Source organism: Myxocyprinus asiaticus, chromosome 28 (assembly GCF_019703515.2).
Source record: "Myxocyprinus asiaticus isolate MX2 ecotype Aquarium Trade chromosome 28, UBuf_Myxa_2, whole genome shotgun sequence".
NCBI classification, from domain to species: domain Eukaryota; kingdom Metazoa; phylum Chordata; class Actinopteri; order Cypriniformes; family Catostomidae; genus Myxocyprinus; species Myxocyprinus asiaticus.
The window spans coordinates 7,107,808-7,127,838 of record NC_059371.1 but is presented as its reverse complement, the minus strand read 5'-3'; the positions used below and the strand labels follow the sequence as shown (position 1 = coordinate 7,127,838).

The 20,031-nt window shown below is 37.5% G+C and overlaps 1 protein-coding gene across 2 annotated transcripts in view; it reads right to left on the bottom strand.

Moving 5' to 3' along the window:
- rbm10 (RNA binding motif protein 10) overlaps positions 1 to 20,031 on the bottom strand; it is a 42,505-nt gene that overhangs the window by 15,572 nt on the left and 6,902 nt on the right. For both annotated transcript variants that reach the window (XM_051659775.1, XM_051659774.1), the window contains exons 4-16: positions 18,981 to 19,169; positions 18,509 to 18,578; positions 12,097 to 12,170; positions 9,892 to 9,978; positions 7,659 to 7,719; positions 7,391 to 7,549; positions 7,138 to 7,298; positions 4,564 to 4,661; positions 4,310 to 4,397; positions 2,736 to 2,922; positions 2,346 to 2,437; positions 2,149 to 2,236; positions 1,856 to 1,947 (exon numbers count right to left, since the gene is read on the bottom strand). In XM_051659775.1, coding sequence (XP_051515735.1) covers positions 1,856 to 1,947; positions 2,149 to 2,236; positions 2,346 to 2,437; positions 2,736 to 2,922; positions 4,310 to 4,397; positions 4,564 to 4,661; positions 7,138 to 7,298; positions 7,391 to 7,549; positions 7,659 to 7,719; positions 9,892 to 9,978; positions 12,097 to 12,170; positions 18,509 to 18,578; positions 18,981 to 19,169 — 1,446 coding nt within the window. The remainder of the gene's footprint in view (positions 1 to 1,855; positions 1,948 to 2,148; positions 2,237 to 2,345; positions 2,438 to 2,735; positions 2,923 to 4,309; positions 4,398 to 4,563; positions 4,662 to 7,137; positions 7,299 to 7,390; positions 7,550 to 7,658; positions 7,720 to 9,891; positions 9,979 to 12,096; positions 12,171 to 18,508; positions 18,579 to 18,980; positions 19,170 to 20,031) is intronic.

The window sequence follows — 20,031 nt, the reverse complement described above, 5'->3', positions numbered from 1 at the left end:
TTTCTACTTTTAAACACTTTTACTCTATTGTAAGTACGTTACTCTAAATACTTGTGTTTTTAAACATTGTGGGATAAATTAAAATTATTTTCTGTCGTAACTGACAGCATGCCATTGATGCTGTCAATAGAGCTTAAGCTATAACCTTGTTATTAATATATAAAAGTATTAGTTGACAGGGTTGGGGAGTAACGGAATATATGTAACGGGAATACATATTTAAAATACAAAATATAAGTAATTATATTCCACTACAGTTACAATTTATATAATTGGTAATTAGAATACAGTTACATTCAAAAAGTATTTTAATTACTGAAGAGATTACTTTGCATTTTATTGTCATTTGTTTTATTTAATATTTAGTCCTTTCAGATGGAAAACATTTATACATATAAATGATGCAATCCAAAGTGCATTTGAACAGCGGTGAAACACTTTCTTATGATGTGTTACATTCATACGAGCAGACAGAGAAGTAAGTTTGAAGTAAGTTTGGAGCAGAAAAAATAGAAATAAACCTTGTGTAAATTGTCAGCTTTACACAAAGCTAAAATGCTATTTCTAGCCATTTTACATGCACATGTTACCAGGCACAATCAAATTTTTTTAACAAGAAAATTCACATTAGATCATAATTTCTTTTTTTCTAGTAAGACCTTTGATATTAGGGCAAAAATCTTATTCTTGATAATAATTTTTGTATTGTTTTCCTGTAAAAATATCTAAAAATCCTTAAAACAAGATCAATTTGATTGATCTTGTTTTAGAAACAACACTGCATAAGATATTTAGGTTTTTCAGAGAATGTATTTTTAACATGTGTATTTTGTCTTACTGTACTGGCAGAGTTTTTATAGTCAAAACAAGTGAAAAAATCTACCAGTGCTGAAGAAGTAATCTAAAGTATTTAGAATACGTTACTGACCTTGTGTAATCTAATGGAATACATTACAAATTACATTTTACAGCATGTATCCTGTAATCTGTAGTGGAATACATTTTAAGTAACATTCCCAACCCTGTTAGTTGACCCAAAAATGAAAATTCTCTCATAATTTATTGACTTTCTTTCTTCTGCAGAACACAAATGAAGATTTTTAGAAGAATTTTTCAGCTCTGTAGATCTATTAAAACGCAAGTGAATGGTGACCAGAACTTTGAAGCTCCAAAAAGCACATAAAGGCAGCATAAAAGTAGTCGATACAACTCCAGTGTTTTTATCAATGTCCTCTGAAGTGATCCAATCAGTTTTGGGTGAGAAACAGTTCAAAATATAACTCCTTTTTCACTGTACATCTTGCCATTGCCGTCTCTAGGCATTATCATGATTTCAAGCTTAATTACATTTCCTAGTGTTTGACGCATGCTCAGAACACTAGATGGCGCTATAGGAAGATTAATTGAGCTTGAAATCATGATCAGCCGCTGTCAAGTTGAACAGTGAAAAAGGGTTACATTTTGGTCTGTTCTCACCCAAAACCAATTGGATCCCTTCAGAAGACATGGATTACACCACTGGAGTCTAATTGGTTCCTTGTATGCTGCCTTTATGTGCTTTTTGGAGTTTCGAACTTCTGGTCACCATTTACTTGCATTGCATGGACCTATAGAGCTGAGATACAGTATTGTTCTAAACATTTTCATTTGTGTTTTGCAGGAGAAAGTCATACACATCATATGGGTGAAAAAATTATGAGAGAATTTTATTATTTAATTTTTGCGTGAACTATCCCTTTAACACTTTTTTTTGTTGTTGACCCATAATAGGCACATGGAGGCATAAAAAGCATTTGATATTCAAACTGATATCAACTAGATATCAGCCTTTCTGGTGCTGTGATGACTGTGTTACCTGTGAGTTTGCATCGTAGTAGAGGCCCGTGAGAGGGTCATAATAATAACCAGAGCTCTCATCATACTGGTATGTGGACACATCAGGATCCGCTGGAGGAAGACAAAACATTACTTATGCATCTCATCTGTATGAAGTTAAACATGCATTGCAAATACAGTATATTAAACCAACTAAAATATATATAAACCAGACTGAAAAAATAAATTTGCCTTTCTAAAGGTCTGGGAAAGGCATGTTTTTATGCTTCTGTTTTTTTGACAGGGCTCTGAATGATGTGCAGGTGAACTCACGGTATTGCTGACACTCCAGAGCGGTTCCAGGTGTGGCTGGCTGACTCAAGGCAGCGGGCTGAGGTTTCCTGATGATCTCCACTGGGGCCTTTATAAATACATTAGCGTTTCAGGAATGCCTTTTGAAGTACAGTAATTGTTCGCTGAACTGTGAGAGTCAGGTAGTGAATCAGTTTGTCAATGAACAATGGTACTACCTGATTGGCCTGGGTAGAGGTTCCCATGGTGACGATATGGGGCTGGGATACTGTGAGTGCCAGCATGGAGGTGACACTTGTAAATTCAGTTTCTGAGGGGAAAACAAAGAATGTATTCCAGTATAATGCCACTTTCCTTACCAGTCAAACTCTGGCATTTGTTCTGCCTAAAACAGTCCTTATACGTGACTATTCAAATTACTGTTAGAACCCAATTATCAATGTGTTAAGATCATTGCTTAAAGACAGAACAGGGATTAGTAACCTCCTTACAACTTCAGAATCAAACTTCTCAGCCTGGTGTTTAGATTGTTAACTAGTGAACATCATGCCTGAGATGGGCTAACAGTAGATGTAACTGGGCTGTGGTAATCCTGTACATCTGCTCACCTGTAGAGGCAGTTCCTCCCCTAGAAGCACCTGATGATGCAAGGCCGGTCACACCAGCAGCTGCTGGCCCTTTAAATGGTTGCGCCTCTACAGTGACACCCTGCACGGCTTCTTGCCCAAACACAGATGCCCCCTGCTGGTGCACACTGAAATCACCACTCTGAGCTGCACCTGAGAGCTGGGCAGTCTGCACGGAGACAGAAAGAGACTGCTACTTTTTCTGGAAGAATACCCGGAGGTTTATCAGCACGTATTGCAGGAGGACCAAAAACCTTGAACCTCCAAAAAGCACTTAAAGGCAGCTTAAAAGTAATCCATAAGGTTCGAGTGGTTTAATTCATGTCTTCTGAAGAGATACAATAGCTTTTAGTGAGAAACAGACAAAAATGTAAGACCTTAATCACTATAAATCTTGACATCCGCAATCTCCTTGGCAGGTTCATGAGAGAAGCTCATTCACACACAGATTTATAGTGAATGAGGACTTACATTTTGGTCTGTTTGTCACACAAAGCAATCGTGTCGCATTAGAAGACAAGGTGAATTTTTGGGTGAACTATTCCTTTAAATTTGTACCACAGCATTGTTGAGTTACTGATTCTGTTCCAAGGGAATTGTAGATTCATTTGTTATAATTGCATGGCTATGAAGTAGTTTCAGGTGATGCAAGGAAAAAGTTCTACACACAAGAGCATTTTAGGGACAAAACCCTGAAAAGAGTCTTGAGATAAACACACTATATAAACATGTGCATGCTATGGTATAAATGAATACACATGGGATAGTTCACGCAAAAAAGAAAATGCCGTCCTGGATGTGTATGACTTTCTTCTGCTGAACACAAATGAGTGTTTTAAGAAGAATATTTCAGCTCTGTAGGTCCATACAATGCAAATGAATAGTGACCAAAACTGTGAAGCTCCAAAAAGCACATAACGGCAGCATAAAAGTAATCCATAAGCCTCCAGTGGTTAAATCCATATCTTCAGAAGTGATATGATAGGTGGGGGTGAGAAAAAGATCAATATTTAAGTCCTTTTTTACTAAAAATCTCCACTTTCACTTATATGTTTCTTTTGTTTTTGGTGATTCACATTCTTCGTGCATATCACCACCCACTGGGCAGGGAGAAGAATTTATAGTAAATACAGGACTTAAATATTGATCTGTTTCTCACCCACACCTATCATATCACTTCTGAAGACATAGATTTAACCACTGAAGTCATATGGATTACTTTTATGCTGCCTTTGTGTATTTTGAGCTTCAAAGTTCTGGTCACCATTCACTTACATTGTATGGTTCAACAGAGCTGAAATATTCTTCTAAAAGTCTTCATTTGTGTTCTGCTGAAGAAAGAAAGTCAAACACATCTGGGATGGCATGAGGGTGAGTAAATGAGAGAATTTTCTTTTTTTTTTTTTCAATTAACTATCCCTTTAAATGCACTGTGCTTTACATCATGGACACATCGCACCTTGGGTGTGAATCATTTTTCATTCATCTCAAAACAGCCTGGAGTCAATTATTCCTTAAATATTCCTATTTTGTTAATTTAGCCTTGACATTGTTACCTGAGTAACGGCCCACTGAGCTGCTGCTATAGCCGTGCTTGCTACTGTCGCCACACTCACCCGACTCCTGTCTGTCAGAAAAACATCCCTGAGAGAGCGAGAAAGTTACACGCTTACAACGCTGCTCAACACAATTCGAAAACATTACAGTTCATTAATCTGAAATTTCTCTGTAAACATTCTCTCTCTGACTATTACACAACAGTGATAGTGTAATGCTACAGGAAAGTCATGAAAACAATAGGAACTCTTGCCGTTTGGATCCCTTGGCAAACTCCACAGAGATGAGCTTTCCATCGATAGAGAGTGGAGGCTGCAGGGACTGGAGGATCTGAAGGAGTTGAGAAGCTTCCTAAAACACAAAAGACACCTGTTTGTGTTAGTCTGACACAGATGTACTGTGACCACAATCCTTTCCCAGCCCCAACAGAGCCAGCTTAGCCATTTGCATACTGTCATTTACCTTTTTGAAGACTAAAGGAGTGAGCACAATAGATTTTGAACATTGAAAATAATAGAGAATTATTCTGGACAGCACAACGGACAGTGTATGATGTCACGTGTGAGGGCTTCTGGTTTAAATAAAATCATAAAGAGAAAATTATTATGTTAAAAATATTCAAATATACCATCATCTCACTTTCCTGTAAGTATAAAATCACACAGCTTTGAAATATGTATTATATATATATATATATATATATATATATATATATATATATACACACACACACACACACACACACACACACTGTATATTTACATTAATTCATTTAGCAGACATTTTAATCCAAAGAGACTTACAAATGTATATTTTTGCATATACATATTTGGTAACATTTTACAATAAGTTTCCATTCATTAACATTATTTAATGCATTAGGTATCTTGAATAAACAATTTTCATAGCATTTTTTAATATTGGTTAATAAAAATACAGTTGTTCAGTGTTAGCTCATGTAAGTTCAAAGTGCATTATCTAATGCTAACTAATACAATGTTTGATTTGAAAAATGTATTAGTATATGTTAAAATAAACATTAAACAAGATTAATAAATACTGTAAAAGTTCATGTTAACTAACATTTTTAAATAATGTAAAAAAAATGGAACCTTATTGTAAAGAGTTATCATAGTTATTATAGCAACAACAAAAAAAAACAAAAAAAAGAAAAGAAAATCAGTATCCCCGTATTTTGGCATGAAAACATGCATGACGAGAATTTCAAACAAATCTTTGTCAAGTAATTTTCATTTGTTTAGTGCTTTTCACAAAACACATCGTTTCAAAGCTGCTTTACAGAAAATCATGCTTCAACAGAAAATTAAATGTAATATACAGTTGTGCTCAAAAGTTTGAATACCGTGGCAGAAACTGTGAAGTTTTGGCATTGATTTTGAAAATATGACTGATCATGCAAAAAAGGATAGTCTTTTATTTAAGGATAGTGATCATATGAAGCCATTTATTATCAAATAGTTGTTTGGCTCCTTTTTAAATCATAATGATAACAGAAATCACCCAAATGGCCCTGATCAAAAGTTTACATACCCTTGAATGTTTGGCCTTGTTACAGACACACAAGGTGACACACACAGGTTTTAATGGCAATTAAAGGTTAATTTCCCACACCTGTGGCTTTTTAAATTGCAATTAGTGTCGGTGTATAAATAGTCAATGAGTTTGTTAGCTCTCACGTGGATGCACTGAGCAGGCTAGATACTGAGCCATGGGGAGCAGAAAAGAACTGTCAAAAGACCTGCGTAACAAGGTAATGGAACTTTATAAAGATGGAAAAGGATATAAAAAGATATCCAAAGCCTTGAAAATGCCAGTCAGTACTGTTCAATCACTTATTAAGAAGTGGAAAATTCAGGGATCTCTTGATACCAAGCCAAGATCAGGTAGACCAAGAAAGATTTCAGCCACAACTGTCAGAAGAATTGTTCGGGATACAAAGAAAAACCCACAGGTAACCTCAGAGAAATACAGGCTGCTCTGGAAAAAGACGGTGTTGTTGTTTAAAGGAGCACAATACGACGATACTTGAACAAAAATGAGCTGCATGGTCGAGTTGCCAGAAAGAAGCCTTTACTGCACCAATGCCACAAAAAAGCCTGGTTAAAATATACCCAACAACACCTTGACACGCCTCAGAGCTTCTGGCACACTATAATTTGGAGCGACGAGACCAAAATAGAGCTTTATGGTCACAACCATAAGTGCTATGTTTGGAGAGGGGTCAACAAGTATTGTGCTCCTTGAAACTACCACACCGTGCTTGTACATTCAAGGGTATGTAAACTTTTGATCAGGGCCATTTGGGTGATTTCTGTTATCATTATGATTTAAAAAAGGAGCCAAACAACTATATGATAATAAATGGCTTCATATGATCACTATCCTTAAATAAAAGACCAGCATGATCAGTCATATTTTCAAAATCAATGCCAAAATGTCACAATTTCTGCCAGGATATGCAAACTTTTGAGCACAACTGTATATAAAGTAGACGAACCCCTTCACAAAATGTCGTACTGAAATCCATCTTTTATTCGGAGGCTAATTCTAATTTTCTTTATTGTTTGGATGCTGACAATTTATTCAGGCATTCAGGTGTCCCCAAACCTTTTTCATAGAACTATGAACATTTTGTATTGTTTGCAAATATTTTAGACTTGGATGAGGTTCGACTTGATTTCAACATATTTGTAATGGTCAATGTTATCTAATGCTCAACAAATCCTACATGTAGCTGGACACCAGGCCCATCTCCAGCTCTTAGATATAAGGTAGGTTGTCAAACCATGTAGTGTCACAATCTTACCACAATAGTAGTGAGCTGCAGGAAAGCAAACCCCCGATTAAGCTGCGTCTGTTTGTCTTTGATGAGTCGCACATTGGTGGAGGACAGAGTGGCAAACGGAGCCAGAGCAGCTAAAATGGTTTCCAGTGTGGTGTGGGGTCCCAGATTCCTCAGTATCAGAGCTAAAAAAATAAAATAAATCACAAGTGATGTTATAGTCCAAAACTGTGTGTGTGTCTAACCACAGTAACTTTTCAAGATGCACATTTCTTACTGTCATTGGCCACCTCAGTAGCCTGTGACGAGGAACTAATGTTGAGAATTGGAGCCACAGTCTGGTATATGGCAGGGAGGGGCAGTAAACCCTGAGCGGAGTCCTTTAACTGCCCCAGGGGTAAACTCTTCGACACCAGTAGCAGTTTGAGTTCAGCCTCTGAAAACGGAGGGCGATATGATTTACATTAGCACAGATTTATGTTAATATCCATGTTTTTACCATTTAAAGCATGAGTAAAGGGCAACAAATTGATTTCAATTCACACCTGATTTTGGAATGCCACATTTGAAACACTGTTCTCTTCGTTTGAAGTTCTGCACTCCACACTGTCAATCATTACAAATGAACACATCATATGTCTGTATAATATCACAGCTGCATAAAACACTCAAGGTTCTCTAGGTATGAGAGGGACATTCTTTGTAAATATGCAAATATTCAGCAGAGATACTTTCATAGGATCCAACTCAATTCAAAATCCCCTCCAAGGAATATTCTGGGTTCGAAACAAGTTAAGCTCAATCGACAGCATCTGTGGCTTAACCACAAAAAAAAAATAAAAATTACATTGGTGCACTTACAGTGGAAGTGAATGGGGCCAAATGTTGGAGGGTGTAAAGGCAGAAATGTGAAGCTTAATATTTTATAAAAGCACAAACTTTATTTCTTCTGTTAAAACGCATGTATTATTTGAGCTGTAAACAGGCATGTGATCAGCCAAGCACAAAAAAGCAGGAAAATGTACCGAGCAAAGTGGGGGGACAGCGAAATCCCCATCATCACTTATCAACAATGTTATTACAGTTATCGACATTTTAACAACATTGTTATAACAGTTATTAACATGAACTAACCATAAAAACTACTTCTACAGCATTTATTAATATTGGTTAATTTCAAAATATATATACATTTTTTTAAACCAAATGCTGTATATGTTAACATATAATGCACTAGTAACTTACGTAAATGAACAATGAAGATTTGTATATTTATTAAGCAATATTAACAAAGATGAATAAATGCTGTAAAAAAAGATATTGTTAATTGTTATTTCATGATACCTAATGCATTATCTAATGTTAAAAAATAGAACCTTATTGTAAAGTGTTACCAATATTTTTTAACAAACACATAGCAATTGTTGATCAGCACATAACCACCCAAACAGAGCACAGAAGTTAAGAAATCTATAGCCAACATCTGGGAAGGAATCATTTTGAAAAGCTTCATGATTTTAATTGTAATATGATAAACATTAGATAATATCCTATGATGCGCTGCTCAGTGCTTTTCCACACACAGCCACTAGATGGCACCACTAGCTCGTGCATTACTGACAGAAGCAGTAAATGAAGATGAATGAATTAAACGCCATTTGGTAACCTTTTAATACTAATCATACAAGGCCAAATCACGATTTCAATCTTAGTTCAATCCAACTAGTGCTTCATAATCGGATTTCATACCAGTGTCTTAGAGGTCAACGTTTGCAGATTTTAAAAAGAGATTTCCCTCAGCATGTACTTACTGTAAGTGCTGCTTTTACAATTGTCACATTGTTTTTTTCCCCATTAATGTGAAAATGACAATGAATAAAAATGTAATATTACATGTTATTACGAGTGCTGACCCCACTTCATCATGCGGCTAGTATTATTTCTGGCTAGTTTTAACAGACAGTGGTCTCCTAAAAACTTGTGTCCATTTTTATTACATCCGTAACCCAAGTTCATTTTCCGATCTAAACATTTTCTAATGTCTGGACTGTATCTACAGGATGTTATGATTATACATACAAAGGTTTGATACACTGGTAATGAACACTTTAGTTTAGTAAAAGGTTATAACATGATTTTATCACACTAAAATCATGTTAACATGCATATTGTTTACGTCTTGAGACTATTTCAACAATTATAAATTGGCCCCATTTACTTCCACCGTAAGTGCCTCACTGTAAACAAGATTTTTGCTTTTTTTAAAGAAAAGTCTAAATACATTTTTTGTGGTAATCAATATTATGCCACAAATGCTATCGATTGAGCTTAACTTGTATTGAACCCGAAATATTCCTTTAATAACTATGACATTTAAAATAAAATGTCCTTTATTTTGGTCAACAATTCCATTTGAAAGGTTAAAAAAGGGATCAGAAATAGTTAAAATACCTAAATTAAAGGAACCCTTTAAAATCATGTTCTTTGGTGGTACCATGGTACAGTGATGGTATCAGATGATAATTGCATGGGAAAATGATAAATACTATGATTGCCATATTCATGTATTTATATCATGTTATTTACATGGTACTCTAAGGCAATTCAAAGAATAATATTGTACTACAAACCCAAAAACCATGGTATTACCAGAGTATGTGTCCAAAACAACATGGGAGTAGTCTTGTTACTAGTTTGTACCCTTTTACTAAACCAACACTTTTACAAATTTACTTTAGAATTCAGAATTAGTGTACCATTAAAATATAATGAAGTTACCTTATTGCAAAGCCAGTCTTCATTAGCCCGGGGCTTTGGATCACTAAAGTGCATAGATACTCGTTGTCCCAATATAGTGAGCACTCTCTGAAAGTGAGACACATAGCAAGAGAGGGAAAAAGAATAAGAGGGTAAATATCCTTTTCAGGGTGGAATTGGCACACTTGAGACCTCATCTCACACAAGATGGTCAGAGTGCAGGAGAGAAGAGTGGAGGGATGGGATAAGACTGGATAAGAGAGAAAGAAGACGACAGATGTCACCATCAGCTTGAGAGGAGTCAGAAAGACACACCGGCCTGTGTGTGAGAGTGAGTGTGCAGACACGCTCTCTGGGCCAGAACCCTCAACCTCCCCCATTCAGGGGAACAAAAGAAAATGTCCAGCTCACTTCTGCCCACCTTGAAACCCACCACACATAAAACATCCAGACAGCAGTTTCACAAAAGAAAATCCCTTTTCATATAACGAAGAGAGGACAGTTAAAATAAAGACTCAAACGCATTATTGAACATCTGCGCCAAAAACATATTCTTCAGGACCGCAAAGTTTAAAAACAATCACAGACAGCTCCCCTCATTTGAGTTATCCTTCACACTGGCGTTAGGAAAACATCTCCATAATAAAAATAATAGACAAATAAAGATACAACATGACCCTATGCTTAAACATTTAGTTCTAGTCTGGTTTAACTAGTTTTACTTTTGCTGTTGCATCCGTTCATAACCACAATCTGTTCCACAAATGTTTTTTCCTGCCCAGTTAAAATCAAAAGAACTAAGGGGGTGATGTGGCATAGTGTTTAAAGATCTGGGCTGGTAACAGAAAGGCGGTAGGTTCAAACCCCATAAGAATTGAGCCATAAACTCTGTCTCAGCTTTGACAATTTCTATGTTTTCTGTACAACTGTTCACGAAGACTGAGTTTTATTGTGGTTTCATCAGTTTCAGATTTGCTTGCCCCTAAACAAGGGGGCAGCCAGGAAATTAATTTTTTGAGGGCCTCAATAAAAATGGATGGGCCAAGTTTTCACATTTCAAGTTTTTTTTTTTTTTTTACCACATTTTTCTAAAAAACAGATGCGGCGCATACATTCTTTCACACTTTCAGAAATCAGAATTTAAGCATTTTTTAAACTATTTTATAAATATATATTTTAACCTGTTGATGTGCATGCCCCCGTCCCAGAACTGATGTCACTTTGCTTAAATTAGTTCACATATACTATATAGTCTAGTCAAAAAAAAAAAAAAAAAAAAAAAAAAAGAGTAATGTTTTTATGTTTACATATTATAAAGGTGTATAATTTATCAACATTATGAAGAATTTTGAACAACGCACTATATAGTAAATGTGAACTCATTTAAGCAAAGTAAAGTCAAACCCATGGGTGGGGTCAATGAGCATCAACAGGTTAAATCATAATAATCTCTAATATTCTGGGTGGGCCTGGATATATTTTGGGTGGGCCTCACCCCTGGCTACGCCACTGCCCCTAAATAGCATGCAAAAACAAATCAAACTATGGTAGGTTGCTTTACGTGTCGGTCAGAAAGTCTCATGTTGTCTAACTGGGCAGTTCTAGGCCAGAATAAAGTGCACTGTTGACCAGGCTTCATGTCAGTAGTAAAAAGTCTGGCTCTGCAAGACTAGCCATGACCTATCACTAGTGTACCCTTGAGCAAGTCGCTTAACCTCAGGCTCTTCTGCTCAACTATGGACTCACTGTTAAAATATTTTGAATAAAAGACACAGAGAAAGACACAGTTGTGGAGGACTCCACAACTATACATTTTCTACACTTCATGAAACAATTCTGGCATTTCAATGTCTCAGACACATTTCAAGGACACTTGGGCTCAACTAGACATGCACAATACAAAGAGCAGGTATCACCATAGGATCACAAGACAGAATGACAACTGTAGACTGAAATGAGGAAATTATAGCATACACAAGTGGAGCTTAAAGAAACACAATAAGCAGTTGAATTTCTCAGAGATTAAAATTTCTTGAGTGTTTCCAGAAAAACCCCCAACTATGCTTTTCAGCCTGAACACAAAAATGGCAACAAAGTGACCTCATTTTTTAAGAGATGACAAAATCTGTGAAATTATAAGGAATCCAGCCGTAAAGGGCATATACTGTATATCCATACACGTGTGGACTTGTAGTGTGTATGTGTGTGTGTGCAGTGTGAAGTGACCTGGTTGGTCTCCATCCAGCGGTTGGCCTCCTGCAAGTGATTAAACTCGACGAAGGCGAATCCTCTGCTCTGACCTGGAGACACAGCCATCGCCGGGCCACAATGACAGAACAACAACAACGCAGTGAGGGGTTAGTGTTTTCATATAGAGAGAGAGAGAGAGAGAGAGAGAGAGAGAGACAGACAGACAGAGAGAGTGTGGATAGAGGGATAGATGTATTCTAACCATCGTCTCTAGGCTGTTGGCACCAGTCAACCCTGCTGAAAAGACCAGCATAGCTGGTCACCAACTTGTTGCATTTTGCATGCTGGTTTGCCCAAAAAGCTTCTTATCTTGTTTATCCAGCAAGACCTCCATAGACCAGCAGCTTCATCAAAAAGACCTGGTTGGTCGAGCAGCATCACTAAGTTTTGCTGGTCAACCAGCTGGACCAATGCCAAACCAGCACCAACTAACAAACTAGCCTAGACCAGTGTGAAAATGAATGCTGGTCTGAGCTGGTCTTTTCAGCAGGGAGGTGAACCAAAAAAAGTAATTTGAAAATGTATGTATCTGATCATCAAACATGTTTTTATATATATATATATTTATTATATAATTTTGAATTCTCATTTTAAACTTTTTGAAAACTCACTGCCTGATTCACACATGCACATGAGTCTAACTTGTAATACCTCCATTCTTATATTTTATGATATTTGACTATATGTGACATGATATTGATATTATATTATATTTATTACATGTCTTATAAGTCTGAAACCACACCAGATGGAACAGTACCGGTAGATAATACCATTTTGTTTAAAATGCCATATGATTGTGTTTAACAAAGCCCACAAGGGATTAAGAATAAAGCTATCTGGAGGCCTGGGTAGCTCAGCGAGTATTGACGCCGACTACCACCCCTGGAGTCGCAAGTTCGAATCCACGACGTGCTGAGTGACTCCAGCCAGGTCTCCTAAGCAACCAAATTAGCCTGGTTGCTAGGGAGGGTAGAGTCACATGGGGTAGCCTCCTTGTGGTCGCTATAATGTGTGGTTCTCGCTTTCGGTGGGGCGTGTGGCGAGTTGTGCATGGATGCCGCGGAGAATAGCGTGGGCCTCCACACGCGCTACATCTCTGTGGTAACACGCTCAACAAGCCATGTGATAAGATGTGCAGATTGACGGCCTCAGACGCGGAGGCAACTGAGATTCCAGAGTCACTAAGCCACCACGAGGACATAGAGCGCATTGGGAATTGGGCATTCCAAATTGAGGAGAAAAGGGGAGAAAAAATAAATGTATTCATTAAAAAAAAAGAATAAAGCCATCTGAAATAACATTTCAAGCAGAACAATCTGCATTGTTTCCTACTGCAGACAAAAAATTAAAAAAATCATCATCATATATTTGATATATTTTATAGGAAGACATTTTTTTGAAGCATAACTTTTTAATACGCATTAAAGGGATAATTCACCAGAAAATGTAAATTCTCTAATCCTTTACTCCCTTTCAAGCCATCCCAGATGTGTCTGACTTACTTTCTTCTTCAGAACACAAATGAAAAATTTTAGAAGAATATTTCAGCTCTATAGGTCCATCCAATACACATGAATGGTGACCAGAACTCAGAAGGTCCAAAAAAGGACATAAAGGCAGCATAAATGTAATCCATACAACCCCAGTGGTTAAACCAAAATCTTCTGAAGCGATATGATAGGTGTGGGTGAGAAACAGATCAACATTTACAGTTGAAGTCAGAAGTTTACATATGCTTATGTTGAAGTCATTAAAACTAATTTTTTTAACCACTCCACAGATTTAATATTAGCAAACTATAATTTTGGCAAGTCGTTTAGAAAATCTACTTTGTGCATGACACGAGTAATTTTTCCAACAATTGTTTACAGACAGATTGTTTCACTTTTAATTGACAATCACAATACCAGTGGGTCAGAAGTTTACATACTCTAAGTTAACTGTGCCTTTAAGCAGCTTGGAAAATTACAGAAAATGAAGTCAAGCCTTTAGAAAACTAGCCAATTAGCTTCTGATAGGAGGTGTACTGAATTGGAGGTGTACCTGTGGATGTATTTTAAGGCCTACCTTCAAACTCAGTGCCTCTTTGCTTGACATCATGGGAAAATCAAAAGAAATCAGCTAAGACCTCAGAAAAAGAAACAATTAGTGGACCTCCACAAGTCTGGTTCTTCGTTGGGAGCCTGAAGGTACCAAGTTCATCTGTACAAACAATAGTACAAGTATAAACACCATGGGACCACACAGCCATCATACCATTCAGGAAAGAGACGCATTCTGTCTTCTAGAGATGAACATAGTTTGGTGTGAAAAGTGCAAATCAATCCCAGAACAACAGCAAATGTCCTTGTGAAGATGCTGGAGGAAACAGGTAGACAAGTATCTATATCCACAGTTAAACGATTCCTATATTGACATAACCTGAAAGGCTGCTCAGCAAGGAAGAATCCACTGCTCCAAAACCACCACAAAAAAGTCAGACTACAGTTTGCAAGTGCTCATGGGTACAAAGATCTAACTACTTTGAGAAATTTCCTCTGGTCTAATGAAACAAAAATTGAACTGTTTGGCCATAATAACCATCGTTATGTTTGGAGGAAAAATGGTGAGGCTTGCAAGCGGAAGAACACCATCCCAACCATAAAGCATGGGGGTGGCAGCATCATGTTGTGGGGGTGCTTTGCTGCAGGAGGGACTGGTACACTTCACAAAATAGATAGCATCATGTGGAAGGAATTCATGTGGATATATTGAAGCAACATCTCAAGACATCAGCCAGGAAGTTAAAGCTCAGTCGCAAATGGGTCTTCCAAATGGACAATGACCCCAAGCATACCTCCAAAGTTGTGGCAAAATGGCTTAAGGACAACAAAGTCAAGGTATTGGAGTGGCCATCACAAAGCCCTGACCTCAAAACGATAGAACATTTATGGGCAGAACTGACAAAGCGTGTGCAAGCAAAGAGGCCTACAAACCTGACTCAGTTATACCAGTTCTGTCTGGAGGAATGGGCCAGAATTCCAGCAACTTATTGTGGGAAGCCTGTGGAAGGCTACCCAAAACGTTTGACCCAAGTTAAACAATGCTGCCAAATACTAACAAAGTGTATGTAAACTTCTGACCCACTGGGAATGTGATGAAAGAAATAAGAGCTGAAATAAATCATTCTCTCTACTATTATTCTGACATTTCACATTCTTAAAATAAAGTAGTGATCCTAACTGACCTAAGACAGGGAATGTTTTCTACAATTAAATGTCAGGAATTGTGAAAAACTGACTTCAACTGCAAGTCCTTTTTCCTATAAATCACCACCTTTGACTAGCCCCAACCAGTAGGTGGCTGAATGTGAAAGTGAAAGTTACTTCAAAACCAGAATGTGGAAGTGAAAGTGTATAGTTATTGTAAAAACTTACTGAAATATTTATCCGTTTCTCAACCACACTTATCATATCACTTCCAAAGATATATATTTAAATCACTGGATTCATATGGATTCATTTTATGCTGCCTTTATGTCCTTTTTTGGGCCTTTTGAGTTCTGGTCACTATTCATTTGCATTGTATGGACCTACAGAGATGAGATATTCTTCTATAAATCTTTATTTGTGTTCAGCAGAAGAAAGAAAGTTGTACACATCTGGAATGGCATGAGTGTGAGTAAATGATGAGAGAATTTTCATTTTTGGGTGAACTGCTCCTTTAAATTATTTAATCCTGAAACTACAGTGAAGAGCTCTGTCACACACAACCTGTTTTTTCCTCAGTTTCCTCATGGCTTGCAAGTCTTAATGTAGCCGAGACAGCTGAGATTTCCTTGAACTTTAATCTTTTACCCATAATACCTTCATGCCACATACAGCTGAATAAATAAATGGGGTGGATAAAATAAAGGAAACACCTGGCATTACATTAACAGGGCCCCTGTTTGCCTTCAGAACAGCTCCTTCTTGGAATGCTATGATACAAGTCTTCAACACTGTGTTGTGGGATATTGCACCATTCTTCAAAAAGAGAATCTTCCAGTTTTTTGAGGTGTGAAGAAGGGGGAGATCTGATTATCAGAATGACTCCAAAGCTTCCTACAGAAGACATTTACAATGTCATTTACATCTGGCAATTGGCAAGGCCATGGAAGGCATTTGATCTCTTCCTGCTGTTCATGAAGTCATTCTCAGTTGTTTATCAGCAGGTATTTTCACTTCACAAGACAGGATCGTTTCCCCCCGAGGGGGACCTAGTCCACAGTTATATCACTATATAGGGGTCTGGGTAGCTCAACGAGTATTGACGCTGACTACCACCCCTGGAGTCGCGAGTTCAAATCCAGGGTGTGCTGAGTGACTCCAGTCAGGTCTCCTAAACAACCAAATTGGCCTGGTTGCTAGGGAGGGTAGAGTCACATGGGTTAACCTCTTCTTGGTCGCTACAATGTGTGGTTCTCGCTCTTGTGGGGCTCATGGTGAGTCGTGCATGGATGCGCTCAACAAGCCACGTGATAAGATGCGTCTATTGACTGTCTCAGACGCGGAGGCAACTGAGATTCATCCTCCGCCATCCGGATTGAGGCGAATCATTACGCCACCACGAGGACTTAGAGCGCATTGGGAACTGGGCATTTCAAATTGGGGAGAAAAAGGGAGAGAAAAAATTAAATATCACTATGTATTACAGTCATCAGACATAATGATTCTCATCATACAGCTGCCTCTACCTTTGTGGATCATCCACAATATTTAACAGTTGCCAACAGTTACTGTGGTTTCAAGGCATCCTTTGACTTTCTCCAAATGTAAACCTATCCATTTGTTTTATTTTAGTATTCTTTTAATGCCATATCAGCACCAATTGCCATCTTTATGGCAAGATTTAAGTATTTCAAGAACAAATGAAAAACAAATAAAAAAACATTCTTACAAACCCATCCATTTATAGAAACTTGGTTAAAAGATAACTCCTCTAAGCATTCCCAGGTTTTGTGCTGCTTATACCAGATTGCACATCATATAAAAGTACTAAGATCTCTTTCAGACCTAACATGTACTGCTATTTGGCAATTGGCAACCTAATCACAACCTAATTGGCAACTTACAGACTGATCTCACAGTGAAATTAGAAACATTAGGTTGAATTTTCTTTAGCTAAAATCGGTCTGTGCTTACCGAAACTCGAAACACTACTCCCTAGTGGCCAAATCAGAAAGTGTTGTGGGCGTATGGGCACGTGTGTGCTCCAGTGAAATTTCCAAAGAGGGGCGACAAAAGGGAGTTGTGAAGCAGGTTGTTTTCAGCTGTACAGGCTGTTAACAATGAAGAGGAATGCATGTTTTATAAACTGTACCCCCAACCCAAACCTAAACCTAACCATCAGTGGAGTAAAAATGTAATGTTAGAGGGAAAAAGGCAACTTCCGAATCACACTCGTCACTGTTTTAAAATGATTACTTCCTGGTTTCATTGCGTAATCCGGTCCCGGGTCTCCCATGCTGCTGACGTGATGCACTTCCAGTTGCACCACAGGAGAAGATGCAAAAATATCTGATGGGTGATGCCACTTGTCAGTGAGTCAGCATAATGTGGTCGATCCTAGGGTACTGGAAGTTTGGGAAACAATATGCCGACCTCCAGTTTGATCATGTTTGCAATTCTGATTGAATTATTTAAATGAAATGAAACCCTTTTAGCCTTGTGTTTACGTTATTTTGTCCACCCCTTTGGCTGGGAAATAAAATATTCCAAAAACCATTTAAACCCCGTCTAAAGAAGCTACAGTATCTCCAAGGACAAGTGGTCACAAAAATTGCTCATGTGATGATCAGCCACACTTATCTTCTCAACATCGCTACTGCAAAATACTTACACAGTAAGAGATCTTCCACAGACTCCAGGACCAGAGTGATCAAAATGAGATGGGCAGGACATGTGAGACAAACTTGGCACTTGGAAAAGTTGCGTTTATGCTTGTGTATTGACATGTGATATACTGTATGTGTGTCAACATCTCTGTTCTTTCCATGCTTTCTCTAACATGGATGTATCAAGCGAGTATGTGTAAATTGCCTGGTTAAAGATCATAGGCACAAGTCAGCGGTACAAGAAAAACAAAACTATTAAGAAGGAAATAAATCGAAGTGATGGATTGAACTAAAAAGATGTGTAGGGGGTTAAGGAGACATACACTTGAAGATTTCAAAGCACCAGTACTAAACAGCCTCTCAACTTCTTTTACTGGCACCAGGCGGGAAGTTAGAAAGAAGAGAGAGACGATCTTGAAATAAAACATTGAACTATAAAGAGGCAGAAGTGAGTTAAGGCTTGTTATGGTAGACAGTGACTTGGAGGTCAGTCTGGGGTACAGAGAAGGCCCCCTGGTAGTGCATGCTCACCTGAAGACTTGTTCCTCATGAGGCGAACCTCCCTGGGTTGGATCCCCTGCTCCTGCAGCTGAGCCCGAATCTGATAAGCAAACACAAAATGTTGTACTACATCCACCCTTATAGAAAAAAATGTTAAAATAATGTTTACTCAAAATGGGTATGCTAATCTCTAGTGATTTAAGGAACAGTCAAGGTTAAATACAAGTTACACTCTATTGACAGATTCCGTGGCATGCTGTCAATCCCCACAGAAAATTACTTATCCCATCGTTTGTATAAACAAACTAAACTGTCAACTGATTTTATGGGGCAATTGTTATGCATTTCCTCCAGACCTCAATCTCAACAGCTTTTGTTTTCACCAACGTTGGGAAATTATTATATGTGGTAATTGACAACCACAGATCCATACCACAGATTTTTTATGAAATGTTTAATGCATTCTTGCCAGGAAATAAAATTTTGTTCTGAGGAGGCAAACCTCGTTGATGGTGGCATTGGGTGGGAGCATTCTCAGCATGACAATATTGCTGGGTTTCTGGGCCTGCTCGGTATCAGACCTGTAGTTCTGGTCATGGGATTCTGGCTCCTCCTGGCTCATTTCTAGGGCATGGTGGTAGCTCCCATCCCTAATCTCCTCCCTACTTGACTGGACTTGGTCAGCAAAACTCTATATCAGGAGGACAACAGTCTTTAGCTATGACATATTACTTTTTCTCCATTCTTTAATAAAAAAAAAAAAAAAAAATACTGTAATACTATCATGGTGTTTTGATGGTGTCAGACAGCAATATGACTGTACCGTGATAAAAAGTGGTCCCTAAAGTATTTGGATACTAGTTAAAGGAATATCCCAGGTTCAATATCAGTTCAGCTCAATCAACAGCATTTGATAATGTTGATTATCAAAAATAATGTTTTTCTTTAAAAAAAATAAAAATAATAATTTAAAAAAAAATCGTTTACAGTGAGGCACTTACATTGGAAGTGAATGGGGCCAATTTTGAGGGTTTAAACAGAAATGTGAAGCTTATAATTTTATAAAAGCACTTACATTAATTCTTCTGTTAAAGCTCGTGTATTATTCAAATCGTCATTTTTACAGTCATTTTAGGATTTGTTGACATTACATCATCATGGCAATGAAGTTATAAAATTGGTTATAACTTTACACAGAAAAGGTTAGCAAGTGATTTTGTCACCCTAAAATCATGTTAACACGCATATTGTTTATGTCTTGTGGCGATTCCTTTTAAAAAGTGAGTAAAGTTAAAAAAATTGGCCCCCATTCACTTCCATTATAAGTGCCTCAATGTAACCCAGATTTATCCTTTTTTTTTTTTTTAAATAAAGGAGGGGCAAGTCAAAATCATTCTTTGTGGTAACCAATATTTTCCACAAATGCTGTCAATTGAGTTTAGCTTGAATTGAACCTGGCATATTCCTTCAAGCTACACTTAGAAATATGAACGTCGTGTCATTAGATAATCCAATATCAAGTGGCATTTATTTTCAACAAAATGTGATGGACT